Source organism: Lepidothrix coronata, unplaced genomic scaffold (assembly GCF_001604755.1).
Source record: "Lepidothrix coronata isolate B3197 unplaced genomic scaffold, Lepidothrix_coronata-1.0 Scaffold101, whole genome shotgun sequence".
Classification (NCBI taxonomy): Eukaryota; Metazoa; Chordata; class Aves; order Passeriformes; family Pipridae; genus Lepidothrix; species Lepidothrix coronata.
In genome coordinates, this window is record NW_016690281.1 from 144,802 (window position 1) to 160,185 (window position 15,384).

At 43.0% G+C, this 15,384-nt stretch overlaps 2 protein-coding genes across 4 annotated transcripts in view; one reads left to right on the forward strand and one right to left on the reverse strand.

The window, feature by feature from the left end:
* The window catches only part of IL4R (interleukin 4 receptor), a 14,005-nt gene extending 7,644 nt beyond the window's left edge, over positions 1-6,361 (reverse strand). The window contains exons 1-3 of the mRNA XM_017823026.1: positions 6,287-6,361; positions 2,845-2,958; positions 746-821 (exon numbers count right to left, since the gene is read on the reverse strand). Of these exons, the coding sequence (XP_017678515.1) occupies positions 746-821; positions 2,845-2,917 (149 nt within the window). The 5' untranslated portion in view covers positions 2,918-2,958; positions 6,287-6,361. The remainder of the gene's footprint in view (positions 1-745; positions 822-2,844; positions 2,959-6,286) is intronic.
* An 87-nt stretch (positions 6,362-6,448) lies between these two features.
* Positions 6,449-15,024, forward strand: NSMCE1 (NSE1 homolog, SMC5-SMC6 complex component). 3 transcript variants are annotated; one of them, XM_017823242.1, is made up of 9 exons: positions 6,449-6,546; positions 7,467-7,544; positions 7,640-7,783; positions 9,389-9,510; positions 10,246-10,323; positions 11,588-11,734; positions 13,255-13,371; positions 14,234-14,354; positions 14,808-15,024. In XM_017823242.1, the coding sequence occupies exons 3-9, from the start codon at positions 7,666-7,668 to the stop codon at positions 14,837-14,839; spliced, it is 735 nt and encodes a 244-aa protein (XP_017678731.1). In that variant the 5' UTR covers positions 6,449-6,546; positions 7,467-7,544; positions 7,640-7,665; the 3' UTR covers positions 14,840-15,024. The 3 variants fall into 3 exon arrangements, with proteins under 3 accessions (XP_017678731.1, XP_017678733.1, XP_017678732.1); XM_017823243.1 differs by lacking the exon at positions 6,449-6,546 and adding an exon at positions 6,802-6,999; XM_017823244.1 differs by lacking the exon at positions 14,808-15,024 and having other exon boundaries at positions 14,221-14,349.
* Positions 15,025-15,384: the final 360 nt, after the last annotated feature.

Below are 15,384 nucleotides of genomic sequence, written 5' to 3' on the forward strand. Positions count from 1 at the left end.
TCTCCTCGCAATTGTTATGAGCATTCGGAGCCCAGGAGAGACTCAGTCACCATGTGCCAGGCACTGGGGGGGAGGTACAGGAAAGCCAAAAGTCTCTGCACTCTCCATGTTCAAACTTATAATCTCTTTCACTGTCAGTATTTAAGTAAAAAATACACAATCCTCAGTATCCCTTCCAGCCCCACTTTCTATTATTTCAATGCACTCCATATGAGTGAGACATGGAACAGAAGAGGAGGAGCTATGTGACAGTAAGGTCATGCTGTTATTTGGACTAACAGTCTGCCAACTCTGGTCCTGGAGTGTGATCATTTCTCAGTGAAGCAGTCAGAAATAGCTAATACTTTTATCATCCCAGACAATTACTTGCCATTTCTGATGTTTGACTTCTCTTTTATTGGTAAATAATAATACCTCCCTTTTTTTGCAGAAGCTGTGCAAATATAAATCCTACTTTCCTACTTTACATCTCAGTTTCCTATAAGAAATTAAAAATAGCTTTGATTGGTTTTTAGAATCCTATTAATTGAATTTTTTCTGATAGTTTCTGAAACTCTCCGTGCTTGTCATTTACACTGCAAATGCATAATTCAGTTGACAACAATTCACATCCTGCAAGGTCCTTGTCCTTCAGCCACTGCTGCTTCATGTGCTTATTCTTTCTAATTGGTACCTAAGTTTCAGATTATTCCTCCCAAGCAAAAAATTTTGTTGAAAGTACCTAATTTAATTTTATCTCCCCTACATTTCTACTTTTCTGTAGTCCACTTGTGTTATTTTTTTCTGATACAACTTCTGCATACTCTGAGACAGTACAACATCTGAAAATGTAAAATGTGATGGTCAGCTGCCTTTTAGTGGACATGATACACAACATAATGGGACCTGTAAAACTTATAATCTAAGTTGTCTGGTATATTGACTGCTTATAAACCTAGAACTGACTGCAGGCATGGTTTCATTAGTGTTCAAATACTTAGGAAATGTTTTGGTTTAGTTACTAAGGTAACATATTTATCTTGTAGGTATGAACTATTGCTGTTATGTCCTCTCTGGATGGCAGTACAATGCTAGGTTCCCTTTTGTTCTGCATGGTCCCTGATTCTTCCAAGACCCCCAAGAATCATCAGAAAAGCAGCAAGTTAAACTTCTGCAACACTTTAGCAGTCACACTGCTTTTTTATTTTAAAAGAATCATTATCCTGTTGGTGTTGTTTATATTTTGCTGCCATTTGTAATTTTATTGGTAGATTTCTTCCACTTTAAAATGTACTTTTGCCAGAAGTACTAACATTTTAAGCCCTTTAAAGATGAACATTATTTTTCAATGTGTTAATGATCTTATGCTTTCAAGAATACTTCAATTAAATGAAGTTCTTCCTGCTGTGTTAAGCTACGATGATTAACAGCTTTACTTTATCTTGCCTTTCAGTGTCCTCATGTCTTTTCAGAACTCTAAATTATATTCTCTACTCTTTTCCCGTGACCTTCTTGCTTTTCCATCTCTGGTACACCATATTTTTTTTTAAACCTCAGCTATTTGAGACTTTCCTTTTGAAACTACGTACAGTACAGGATTTATTTTGAGTTAGTGTTGTTAAAAAAGGGAACTGAAATACTGAATTTCTTGTCTAATCGTCAAATAGTACACCATGCTGAAGAAACTTAAAACATGTAGCTAACTAGGCAAACAAACCCAAAGAAAACACTGTAAAATTAAACTTTGATAAAGATCATTTATAGAAAATATGGGATTACCCAGATCAGATAACCCAGCCAATGCACTCTCTCAAACCTTCATGCTTCTCCTTAATTCAACTGCACTATTTCATAGTACATAAGACAGTAGTTAATAAATCTTCATTTTTTTAGAGACAGGCTATTTTAAACTGTCTTTTACTATTTTGATTTGCTTTATAAAACAAAACAAGACCTAAGAAACTGTAGACACTGCAGAACTAGTAAAACAAATTACAGCAAGCAAAATGCACAATTCATTTTCCAGAGAATAAAAATGCATTACTGAAAACCATGACTTTATATATCTAAATTGTATTTATAATCAAATATCATAAAAGATGCAAGGAAAAAACATGGTTATATTCAGCCTCTGCTGGTTGAACTTGACAAAATAACCCTTAAGGAACCAGCAGCACTTGGGCTCAACACCTCCTGCCAGGCCAACAGCGCAGCCGGGACACTCCAGATCCTGTTCTTCCTCCACCCTGAGCAGGTACAAGTCACAGCCAGGGCCTGCCAAATCTGTTCAAATCCAGGCAACTACATGGTGGCATAGAGAATGTAGGAATTTCTTTAGGAGTTACTTCAGTGTTCCTTTAGCATTTTACCTGCCTGTGCTTCACACCAGAGAGGAGAAGCTCAGGCCTCCTGCACCAGGGGAAGGAGGCCAGGCAGCAAAAGCCTCCCATAGGCATTACAGATTTCACAGAATATTCTGAGTTGGAAGGGACCCAAAAGGATCGAGTCCAACTCTTAAGTGAATGGCCCATACAGGGATGGAACCCACAGCCTCGTTATTATTAGCACCATGCTCTAACCGAGCCCATCTCAGAGGTGTCCAGTGCAGATCACATAATGGAGAAGGAAATGACTGTCCAAATGTGTTTCTCCTTTCTGCAAATTTCTAATTTTTCTAGACCCTATGGAAAAGTTCAATGCAAAGAATAAAATCTAAGAATTTATTCTAGTATAAGGCTATTTATGACATTTAAAGTTACAAATTTTATAGTACTTAATTAGTGGTAATAGCATTGCCTACTAGTCATGGAAAAATGCTGTCAATAAAAACTTCAGTATAATAATCTAAAATATTGACAAACATACCTTCATTTGTTGCATATGAAAAGAAAAAGATCCAAAGGGTATATGGTGCAGCACTTACGAGTCTTGCCATCATTGACACTGGTCAGGTTCAGCAGGAAAAGCTGTGATGCAGTTCTGCCAACAGCAAACATTATTATGAACTTACATCCTTGTGCTAGTTAAGGTAAGGGTGTATGTAGCATTTCCTACCACTCTGCTAGATGTTGGGATTCAGATTCCCTGCTGTGCCTAATTCCCACACCCTGCACCTAAAATGCACTCATGAACAACAAGACACAGAGAAGAATAAGGAGAATACAAATGAGCTAGAAGACTTTTCTGCAAAGTTTTAATGACAGAGGATACAAGACTGACATTGGCAGTGGACCTATTCTCTTCAGCTACTAGAAAAGGAAAGCTGCTAGCATGTGAGATATTAAAAGCATAAGCACTAGACCAAAATCAGTGACACTGTCACCAAAGCCCTATGATTCCACTCAGATAACTGAAAGAATTTAAGAATGAAGTGTCTGGTTTATTGACTAAAATGTTTTCCTCAAGTCCTATCACCTGTAGGTTGATAATATGGATATTACCCTCTTGAAAAAAATTTTAGCAAAGAACTCTGAGCATTGCTCCAACAAAATGCAGATTCATTAAACCGGTAAATAATTAGATGTTATAAAGCACATACCCAATCATGGTATAACCAGCTAAACTTGGGAGAAGGAAAATTATGCAGCTTTTACTTATTAGAATTCCGTAAGCATAGCAAAGCCATTTATTCAGGTAAACTGAAAACGGGTGAAATAATTAACTTCAGACTTAAAAAAAAAGCATGTCTCCCCAAGATTTCTTTGCTGATGCAACGCAGCCACTTAGTGGAAGTCCGTATTCTGCATAAAATATGGCTACCAGCTCTCATATCACTACAAATGGACATGAGGCATTTAAAATTTTGGTATATTTGTAGGTGAAGTCATGCTAACTAATATGCTTTTGGCTTTGCATTCTGTATAAAGAGGGATAAAATTTGTTCAGCAGCACATTGTTAACACACAACTTTTTGGTCCCTTCCTCTCATGCTCTTAGAATTTTCTAAACTCCACATCAGGACACAGTGTTCTTGCTGCCAGCGAGCTACAGCTGCTCTGTTTACACCTGTAAAGTTCCCAGGTGGCACATTAGTGTTTATTTCAGAGCATCATGATTCTCTCGGTGTGACAGAGTAAAGAGGAGAGAATTCCTCAGATCTCTGTCAGCAGGAGAGACGTGTTGGACGTTCTACAGAAGCTTTGTCAGATTCTGAAGTAGCACAGATCACTGGAAGGTATTTGTGGAGGCGGTTGGACACCCTCTGCCCCAGCCACAGAACCACCCCTTCTGAAAAGGCAAGTCCCACCAGCACACAAGAGGAGAGAAACTGGTGAGGGATCAGAAACTCTGCTGCCGTATAAAATCGTTAGCTATTAGCATAGGGAGAACATAGCGACCTTCTGTCAGGACACATGTGGGCAGATACAAGGACTCCCTGAAACAACACTTCAGCCTTGGCCATATTGATCTTCATCATTGGTCTACTCTGGCCTCCAATCGGGAGGCCTGGAGACACACCATCTATAACGCTGCTGATGCTTTTGAGAACGCAGCAGGATCACCCTTGAGGAGAAAAGACAACACAGAAAGAATCGTGTCTTGCCAATACTGTCCAAGGAGTCTTTCTGCTGTACCTTTTGCAACCGGACTTGTCTATCTCGCATTGGCCTCTTTAGCCACCAGCGCGGTTGTAGCAAATGCGGGTAGAGCCCTTCCCAAATCTTCGTTCGTGAAGCCCAGTCATGATTTCTCCCATTCCCACATGCATGACTGACCACTCTCTAAAACTAGCTTCTAAGAGTTAACGTAGAAAATTTCCATCTTAGAAGTAACGGATAAGGACATTGTTAGTGAAAACAGAAGATCAGAATGGAAACCTCTTCCGTGACATTCTCTCGGGCAGTTACTAGTCATCTAGCAATAAAAGACATACCAGAAAGATAAATTTCTTATAAATGCTTGAGAAGACTATTATTCAAGAGCTGAGTTCTTCACATTCTGGGAACAGATGAAATGTGACTGAGCATAGTAATAAATTTTTTGAAAAGAATACAGGCGCCTTTGCTGCTGCTCAGGAAAAAAAATACGGCTCCAGCATAAAAAAATCCTTCTTTTTCCTTTTTCCTGGAGTTCTCAAGAGAGGAAGCATTTGTTTTCCACTGTTAAGCAATCCTGTAGCATGACAGAGTTCCAAGGAACTCTTAAAACTTTGGCAGAAAATCCTGGACCACGTAAGCACGTCCGAATGAACAGATGGCAGAGCAAAACCATCTCCCCATGGGCAAACAGATCCGCACACGGGGATGAAAATTAGAGCTCCAATGAAACTGCAAAGGGAGAAAATTTTAAAATGTCCATAGTTTTTCTGCCTGTTACATTCTGGGTTTTTCATTATATATATATGAAATACCAATCTTAAAAAAAGTATGTAATACATATAAAGCCTACTAAAATTGTAGTAAACCTAATAAACCCGATATATGTAAGGAAAGTAAGCTGTAAAGACATAGGTGACTTCCCCAAAACTAGGAAAGAAATCTCTGTCGGGGCTAGAAGCAGGTCTGCGTGATTACTGGCACAAGTTACATGCTTTAATCACTTTATCGTTTCTGTTTCTTGAAAAAAATACGATCTGATTAAAATGATTTCATTTACTATCAAAAAAAACAGTACTAACTTCTGGTCTTCTAAGGAAATTAGGGTCACATTTCATTAACAGGCATAATCTGCAAAACTGTTATGCTCAATGAGTAACTCCTGTCCAAACCACAGAAGTCAGATATTATACGCGAGGCTGCTCAATGCACCGTTGCTGTGCTGCAAATGTATAGCTTTTTAAAACTGTCTCTTTTTAAAACAGAAGTCTTACTCTTTTAGTTTAAAGCACTGGCTGTAACAGCAGACTAAAACGAGACAAGCGATACATGGCAAAGCAGAAGGTTCACCAATAGATTCTGTATCAATACTTGAAAAGAACCCCCGTCCGGCCCGCAATGCCCGGAGCTCTGCGGGGCCGGGCACGGCCGGGAGCGCAGCCCGGGGCGGGCGGGGCTGTCCCGCAGCACGTCCGGCGGGAAGGGCATTTCGGGGAGTGACACCAGTTCTGGCCAGAGCATTGCAAAAGGAGCGCCCGAGTTAAACAGCATCGAGGAAGGAGAAGCGCACCTGCCCGTGGGCTTGGAACGGAGCTGCCCACCCGGGAGGGGCCCCGGGACCCCCTCCCGACCAAGGGACCCTGCGGAGCTCCGGGGGAGCACGGAGAGCTCGCCTTTCCTTCCCAGCCCCTGCGCGGAGGAAAACACAGACCACACAAAGGGCGCGCCAGACGCAGATAACGAGAAGGAGCCGGTCCGGCCGCCAGACGTACCTTGCCCTCTCCGGCCCCCGCGCCAGGCCCCGCTCCAGCCCGGGGCGATCCCGGCCCCGCACCCGGCGCTGCCCCGGCCCCGGCACGGCCCGAACCGCCCCCGCGAGGCGCGCCCGGGGCGGGGCCCGACCAGGGACGGGCATGATCGGGGGCGAGGCCGGAAAGGGAGGGGCCGGCAAGGGAGGGGGCGGGGACTGATCGGGGCGGGGCCATCGATGGCAGGCGCACGCAGAGATCGCCGAGCTGTCGAGCAGGGGCAGGTGCGGGGGAGCGGCAGGGGGAGGTGGTTCCTCGGCGGGTCCCGGCGGGTCCCGGCGGGTCCCGGCGGGGCCGAGGGTGGCGGGCGGTCTCTGGGGCGGGCGGTCTCTGGGGCGGGCGGTCTCTGGGGCGGGCGGTCTCTCGGGCCGTTGCCTCCGTGGGCTGTGGCGGACCCGGGGCCGAGCGGGCGGCGAAACGGCGGGGCCGGCGCTCGGCCAGAGGCGGTCGGTGCAGTGGTCAGGGAATTTCCTGAGCTGCCTTTCGTTGGTTCTGGGGTTCTTCGGGACGTGAGAGGAGGATTTGCTGTTCGAAGTCACCTGATCGACTTTGCTCTAACCAGGCTGTGTGGGGAGCAGGAGCGGCCGACACAGAACCACATCCCACACGGAACCGCACCCCACACACGATACATCCCACACAGGACACATCCCACACGGAACCGCGCACGGTGTTGAGTTTGTCACACAACATTTATTTTCAGCTTTGGGGGTATGAGAGTTTATAAGCGGGTGACGAGGAGGTAGCGGTGAGTGGAACGTTGGGAGCTCTGTAACCACATTTGTAACAAGTCAAACTGGCCCAATCCAGTTTGTTCGGTAGCAAACTGTGCAGCTTCCACGAAAACAGCACCATATTTAGAAGATCAAAGTTCAGAGGCTCAACGACCACCAGGTGCCCAAAGACCCAACTAGAAGACCCTGTGAGACTACACAGACTCAATATTGTATCATGTTGAGCCAAGCGTGCACCTCAGGCAGGAGTCACTGCCCGGTGCGTCCAGCGCTGCAATAAAGCAGTGCCTGCTGCTTAGTGCTACCATGGTGTTAAGGAGCTTGATTCCTGTTTTTTGGTGACAGTAGCACAATGCCTACCTTGTTCTATTCTGTAGCTAAAAGATTAAGTTGGACTTAATCTTTTGCAGCCTTCCAGAACCTCAGAGCTGGTCACCATCTGCATTCTGAGGACGATCTGGGGATCTGCTCTTTTGCCCTCATTCAGTGTAAGAGAGTTTAATTGAAATCTTATATATGCTTGGACTGTGTATTCTTAATTTGTATGAACATGTGCATTAATTCCATCTTACACCTCCTGCAGCACGTGAAGCCTGGTGGGACACTGCGATGGCGGCTCAGATGACTGATGCTCATCGGCGGTTCTTGCAGGTTCTGATGTCTAAGGGGATAACAGAAGGATCAGAGGCCAGGAAATTACACCACCACTGCTGTGAAACTGATAAAGGTGTGTTTGTCTTGGAGATGGAAGAAGTGTTTTTTTTCTCCTGGTGCAGTTTACAAATAATTGGATTTCTGAAAGACACACACCAACTAAAAAAAGTTAAAAAATTGTAATGATGTGTGTGTCCTCTCTCTTTCCTGAAAGATAAAGTAACACAGTAGAGAGTAAACTAACTTCTAATCAGATCAGATTCATATATACCACGGTTTTTTATCAGAATTGTTTTTTATAGATTATACATATGAGTTTTAAAAAATAATTTTTGATGCTGATAGTACTTAACTATAGTGAATGCTTTTAAGTAAATGCACTTCAGTTATTTCTATTGCCCGTTCCTAGTCCTGGAAGCTGTACTTCTGCCAGGCTTAGGAGTGTCCCTGTGTCTTGTCACCGTGCTACCCACTCTGCAGGGACTCTTCTGGTTTACTGTGGATTTGTATCTACTTATCCATAGGCGTTAGGTCAGGATGAAGTAGTCTATTTTTAGGCCTCCTGAGCCAGGAACTGTAACTTGGCCACCTTCTTAGACGCTAAAATTGCGAAGTGCAGCTTTTGGTGTTGTCTGACTCCTGTTCATTTTTTATCGAGAGTTTATATCCCTTTTTTTCACTGAAGATGTAGTGGAGCAGCCACTTATCTCACATTAAAATATTCGAGCTGTTGAACAAAAGAATATTCTGTTATCTTTCATCTTTTACCCGCTTTCAGATCTGTTACTAACACTCCCTGATTGTGCTGTGTGCAGTGTTTCCTGTTGACAGGGGCCAGCCAGGTGGCAAAATTATATTTAAATATTGTACTTTATTATTGTTCCTGCCCGATGCTGTTACACGCAAGTGACTCCTGTGACTGAGAACAGGGATAATTTAGTGACAACTGGTTGTATTTTTGAGACATGAATCTAAAGTTACGAGCTGTTTCTTAACCCTGGTCTTTAAACCCTAGCCTGATGAAGGCAACAGGAGTTCTGCCACTGACAAAATCTTGTTTTGGATGGACCTGAGAGTTGTGGTGGTGCTGTGCAGGCAAGAGCCATCGCATGCACCTCCACGGAACAACTCCAAAGGCCATCTTGATTATGTCTGTGATAGAACTGCTGCTAGTATTTAATTTGTTTGTAGAACACGACACGAGATACTACCCATGTTTCTACAATACTAGAATTTTTTTTGATATGTAACTTGATCACTTACCTGCCATTAATTTGTGAAACAGAACGCACAGAAACAAGGAATCACGTGCGCGTAAAGGGAAGCAAGCCAGTGTATTTTTCTATTCCGAATAGTAATTTTTCCTAGTTGTGTTTTATTTTAAATTCAGCTTAGTTCAAGTCACTGTAATTATTGGATTAGTGTTGTGGGTTCCCTACAGCAAGGCAGAATGTCTGAACTCTCTCTCAACTGACTTCCAAGGAGCTGAGCGTCTCTGAAGGCCAGGAGACAGCAGCACAAGAAAATGATACATCTGCTGAATAGAACAGCCCTGTTTGAATTTACCTCATGGAGTTTTAGTGCTTTTACCTGGGAAAAAACGTTTCACAGAAAAAATCTGCCTGGTGTGTAGTTGTTTGACTTTTCTCTGTATGTGCTTTTTCTTATTTATTTTCAGTTTACTACGCACACGATAAACTGGACGATTTCATCAGCACTATTAACAGGCACCTGCAGCCTTTGTTTATGCAGGTCCGGAAAGGAATGTCAGAAGAGGATGGGAGAGCACATTATGCTGTAGTAGGTACCTGCTGTGTTTGTGTGGGGCCAGCTGTGTTTGTGTAGGTGCTGTGTTTGTGTGGGGCCAGCAGCAGCTGCAGGAACTGCTGGCAGGACAGGGAAGGGGGAGGATAAATTGCCACAGCCCTGGTTTGTGGGATAGGACATGGCAGCAAGGACCACAGCAGTGTTGGAGTTATTTAACATAAACGTTGCTTAAGTGCTGAAGTGAGATTCCTTTTCCACAGGAGACATTATTTCTTGAGAGAGATTTTTAAGCTAGAAAACAGAGCCCTCCAACATTAGTTTTCTTTTTCTCCTACTCAAAAATCAACCTAGCACAAAGGGGTTGCTGAGGAGTGGCCTGTAAGAAGTTTCTCCAGATCAGCTATTGTTTTTCAGAGTGGAAAAAAAGGTGACTGATAACATAGTTCGTGCTGCTGTCCAGCACTGTGCCTGGTTTGACATGTCAGCTCTGCTGCAGCCTCTGTGTTACTTTGGGGGGTTTGGGTTGTTGAAGGGCTTGGCCTGGGCAGAGGCAGCTCTGGAGAACATGTGGCTGGAAGATCAAGGCTTGTAAATAAAGGACTGGAGTACCATCCAGTGCACTTCAAGGATCAGTCTCTTTCATGCCCCTTAAAGAAATGACATTTCTGTTAATTGTAAGTTGATGTATTCTTTACCTCAGAGGACCTTTTACAGTTTCTGGTGTAAAACTACAATGGCACTTTGATTTCAGTTTATTTCTTTTTTTAGGTGAATTTGGCAGAAACTGAAATAACAAAAATGGCATCTGACTATACAGAAATTGAATTAGAGTTGTTCAGAAAAACAGTAAGTATGTCAGTTATCATTTAGTAAATCACATTATTTGGGAAGGTATCACCTTAAGATGAATGGAAATGGAAATGAATGGAGATGCGGTTCAGGAACTAGTTGCCATTTTACCTAAGTTTGTCCCAGATTGAATGGGATTGGCAGGGATGGAAGTACATGCAAGTAATGATTCCCTGCTGGAAGTCAGTTATGGGTAAGGCAAAATCAGCACCAGGGAAGTGCTCCTTGAGGTTAGGGACTCAACACACACATGCTAAAGTTACACTGACACCTTTCTTCAAGATTTTCAGTTGTGATTGCTGAATTTTTCACTGGCTTCAGTAGTTTAGTAATATACAGTAGATTTTAATGCTAATAACATTTTTTTTCTGATTTGAATATAGACATTTGTTACTGCTTAGCCAATTAATTCTGTATTAATAAACTAGTCAGAATGCTGCTTTTCAAACAAGAAAACACACACCTGAGATTTTTTAAAGTTCCAAATAGAACTATTGGGCCAAGACTCAAGGACATTTGATATTTAATTTCTTATCAACAACCATTAATGTGAATTGTGATCATAGCTGTGTATCTTAGGTGTTTTACTGAATTGTTCTCACAGTGTCTTGGACTTTGAGGACTTAATTTCTCCAGCCACTAGACTTTTTTTTTGCACACTCATTACATATTCTGTATGAACTGGAAAGAGAGGTGTATTGACTGTTCTGTGACAGCTGCAAAGTCTTAATCTCCATGGATAGGACCCAGAGGTTTCCCTGCCCTCCCCCACACAGCCAGGTCAGCACTGCAGAGGGTGTGTTGTCGTGGCCCATGTCACTGCTGACATGGACTCTGTGGGCTGCTCTGTGCTAACAAGCAGCAGGAATGTTTCCAGTGAGGTTCTGTGAAGATTGGTGATACTGTACAGCCTTCAGGTGCCAGGTAGGCTCAGAAGTCCTAGTGACTACAGAGTGGAAAACTTAGTTGAGCAGATAAAAAGAAAACAGATCTGTCACTGCTGAGTGTGCTGAGGGGTCTCTGAATGCAGCTTCATTTAGGCAGCACGTACACTTCTATTTGTGGAAATGTTTTCTTGGCAAACATCAAAACTGTCAAGGGGACAATGTTTCAGCTTTTTGCCTTTGTTTTACAGTTCTAGTTCAAGCCATATTCTGTAGTATCTCTCACATGTATGGATGCTAAAACCCCTGCACATCAGTACGTTACTGTAAGGTATGTCTGCAGGGTTTTTTATACTTAGTAATGTTTCTTTTTGTAGATGGACCTAATCATTTTATCAGAAAATGGCTTTGCCTCATCTACAGATATTTTAAACTTGGCTGACAAACTTAAGACAAAGAAAATGAAGAAAAAGGAAGCAGAACAAGTGCTGAAAGTTTTTGTGGAGGATAAGTGGCTCTCTGAGGTAACTGCTTTCAAGTGTTCGTATTTCAGTAGGTCCAGCTACCATGTTCTTATGGATATGATGGGTGAAACTGGAGCTATTCTTTAAAGAATGATGGTAAAAATGGTTTTAGGGGTGTTGCCGTGGTATTTTGATGCTGAAAAAATCTCCAGAGCAGTTAATTAGGGGTGAGATAAGAAAGGGTTTATTTTCCCAAGGCTAAGATGTTACAAGACGCCCGCAGGCCATGCCCGAGAGGTTACATTTTATAATACCCTCCATCCAATCCCAGATGTGTCCACCCTGTGGCCTTTACTCTGGTCCGCCCCGGGTCCACCCCCTTAAAATGGGTCAGGGATGCATTTTGGGACCCCCTATTCATCCCATCTTTGTCTTCATCAGAGCACAAAGGGTACACAGTTACCTAATTCTTGACTGTATTCTGTGGTTTAGGCCCTGATATGCTGTTCTGCCAACACTCTAGGCCTTGCCTTGACAAAAGACTAAACATCTCTGCTGTATTCAGAAGTAGGATTGATATAGGGAGCATAGAATGGGGTAAGAGGGTTAGGGAATGTATAAACAAGGGTACCGGAGAAAGGGAAAGGGACAGGGGACAAAGGAGGGAAGGGGGGTTGCTGCTTTCAAAACCTACTTATAAAACTTATAAGTCTTACCAATATTAGAAAAATAAAAAACCATTAGGGGCTTAAGGCATCAGGGGGCCCGTGCTTACTGCTGCTCTGGTGATTTTTGCAGAAAAGGAAGTAGACTTACAAGGAAAAAGTCCTTGGGTAGGTCTATACAGGACTAAATGGTTTCAGTTTCTTGTACCTGAGCCAGGTGGGTTCGTGTGTCCTGCCCTGCCCAGTCACACACAGACATCCTTCAACCAGCAATGGGAGCTGGGGAAAGCTCTCCAGGGTGATCAGTGCTGTTAGTTACATTTGGAATTTCCTGAAAAGTGGTGAGGCCAAACATGTTGAAAACTCCTGTACCAGGAATGCATGGGCCACTGTGCACATGGTCATGAGGGAGCAGTTGAGATGGGCTCACTGTGTGAACACTGCAGTTGCTGGCCAAATGAGACCTCAGTCCTTCTCTGCTGGAGTCATTGCATCATAGATCTCCAACCTGCTGCCACACAGTCACTTATATGTTAAAGCGATTTAGCAGAGATTTCCAAAGATACCTCAAGCAGTAAACACCTAGATTTTGTTGAAAGCTGGGTGAATTTTCTCTAATGTGCGAATGGAGGGTCCCAAAACTCAAAACTGCATGCCTCTGTTAAGGAGAGCATGCTTGCTCATCTGTACTTCCCAAGGACTAGTTAAAGATGTGGAACCTTTATTCTGCTCCGCAAAACAAAGGAGTTCTGCTCGTTCAGAAGTGTTTTAGCTCTGCATTGTACCAGTACCAGCATGTTAGTTTCATGATGGCAGAAAAAAGTGGCTGTCAAATGCTTGCTAGCAGGGGGTTAGCAAAGTCAAAAAAGGTCAAAGGAATTAAAAGAAATTCCTCATCCTGATATGTTTCCTTAGAAAAATGGAGAATATACTCTGCATACTCGTTGCATAATTGAAATGGAACAGTACATTCTCAGCAACTACCAGGACGTGGCAAGGAAATGTAACATCTGTCGCAGCCTCGCAGTCCAGGTAACGTCTGTTTATCACATGGTCGTAGCTGAGGTTTGTGATACTTCCCTTTGAGTATTAGGTGTGCATTAAAAAATCCTGGTCTTGTAATCTGGTCATGATGATTATGTATAATTAAAAAAAAAAAAGCATTATTTTTCTTCGTAGGCATTTTATCTTCTGTCTTTAGCAAAAAATTGTCTTGGAGCAGTGTCTCCAAGTATAAACTTGGGGAAAGTGCACTCACCCAATGACGAACGTGGTTGTGCTGTCTGGCTTTCCAAACCAGCAGGCTAGAGATGAGCATCTGTTGTTGAAACAGGTTTAGCAGTGAGGTGTTAGCAGTCTCCTCTTTGGGCCTTATCAACAGCAGTCTTCACGTGACACACGTTCATTCTTGGGGTTCCTGGGGTTTGGCTCAGTAATTACTTGTGTTTGGACCTCAGAAGGAACATGTGGCTATATAGAGCATGCTAGAACACTGGGTTGTGATAACTGGGATGCTACCAGTTTAGTCTTGTATAAGTGTTTACAGCCTGGATTTCTATTCCAAAGCTGCTGCATTCTCTTGCTCTGTGAGCCTGCATCTTCTGATCTGCCCAACTAACACGATTCCATGTTACTTTTTCCCAATTGGTCTCCCTTATCGCACTGAAATTGTTGTCTTTCAAGCTATATTTTGTCCATGTATGGAAATACTATTTCCTAGTTTCCAGAAGAACACCTTCTTTTATAATTTACCAGCTTTGACTGTTGAGTGTCTACCACCCATACTGTGGGAACCATCTTTGGAATACTGCATTGCATATCTGCTGCCCTTTGTAACAACTTCCTCTTAAATTGAAGGACAGATTTTTTTTTAATCATCAGTCCTGGATTTCAGAGCCAAGTATGTGAATCCTGTGGAATTGGAATGCATTTACCTTGTGTCAGAAAGTACTTCAAAGCTCAGACTGAACCCCGTTGTCCGAAGTGTAATGAATTCTGGTCTTGTGACATCCCAGGTACCAAGCAATCTATTTTTAAAAAAACAGTATAATAATACTAGAAAATGAGCTGTGACGTTTAGTGGCAGTACCTGTATTATTTACAACTGTAACTATCAGTTATTTCTGGCTTCAGCTGTACGTTTGAGACATTAAACCACACACGGGCAACACCAAGCCCTCACAGTGCCTGGACTGTGCCACAGGGGCACAGCAGACCCTGCATGTTGTTTATAACTACCTTAAGGTGGGGAGGTGGCAGGGAATAGGGGACACACACAGCCCATGGCACTAAAACTTCTGGAAATACCGAGCTTTTAAGAACCTCTTTGGAATGCCCTGTTTCTCTAGGTGAACTGGACATTGTGAACGGCAACACAGGAATATACAAAGCATTTTAAAAATCAGGAGGCTATACAATATTATCCTTTTTTTGTGTGTGTCATCCATTAACCTTTATTTTCTTTACAGGTATGAGTCGGATGAGCTCCCAGTCACCATAGAGCTCCGTTCTCAGCCCTAGATGATGCCAGTAGAACTTGCTGTCAGTGACAGCTGTTTTCACTCACTCTGGCAGAACAGCTAGACTGTGTTGTATTCATTAGTAACAGTGGCCAGTGTACTTATTTTCTGAAGTTCTAAGAATCTTATAATAAAACTATTGTTGACCTTCCTGTTCTCCTTCACAGTACTGCCTGCACAGCTTTCTTGGAGGCTGTTTTATGTTTGTAGTTCTCCATATTCTTGGGTTGGGACTTTCAGTGCATGTTTTGGGGATGAAAGATGCAAGTGTTTTAGTCAGTCCTGCAAGCTGATCTATGCAGGTGGACTCTTCAAAGAAGCCTTTCTCAGCAGGTGTTCCTTATTTGTACAGTTTGAGCTACGCAATGGAACTGACACCTGCTGTAGCACCTCAGGCAGGTGAGAAATCCATGCAGCACATGTAAGGTCTCTGACCTAGGGCTGGAGTTGGAACACTTACAGCTGGCACTGTGGCTTGAGTTTTGTCCCTTCTTTAGATGCAGAACAGTTTGTCTTGACATAAGGC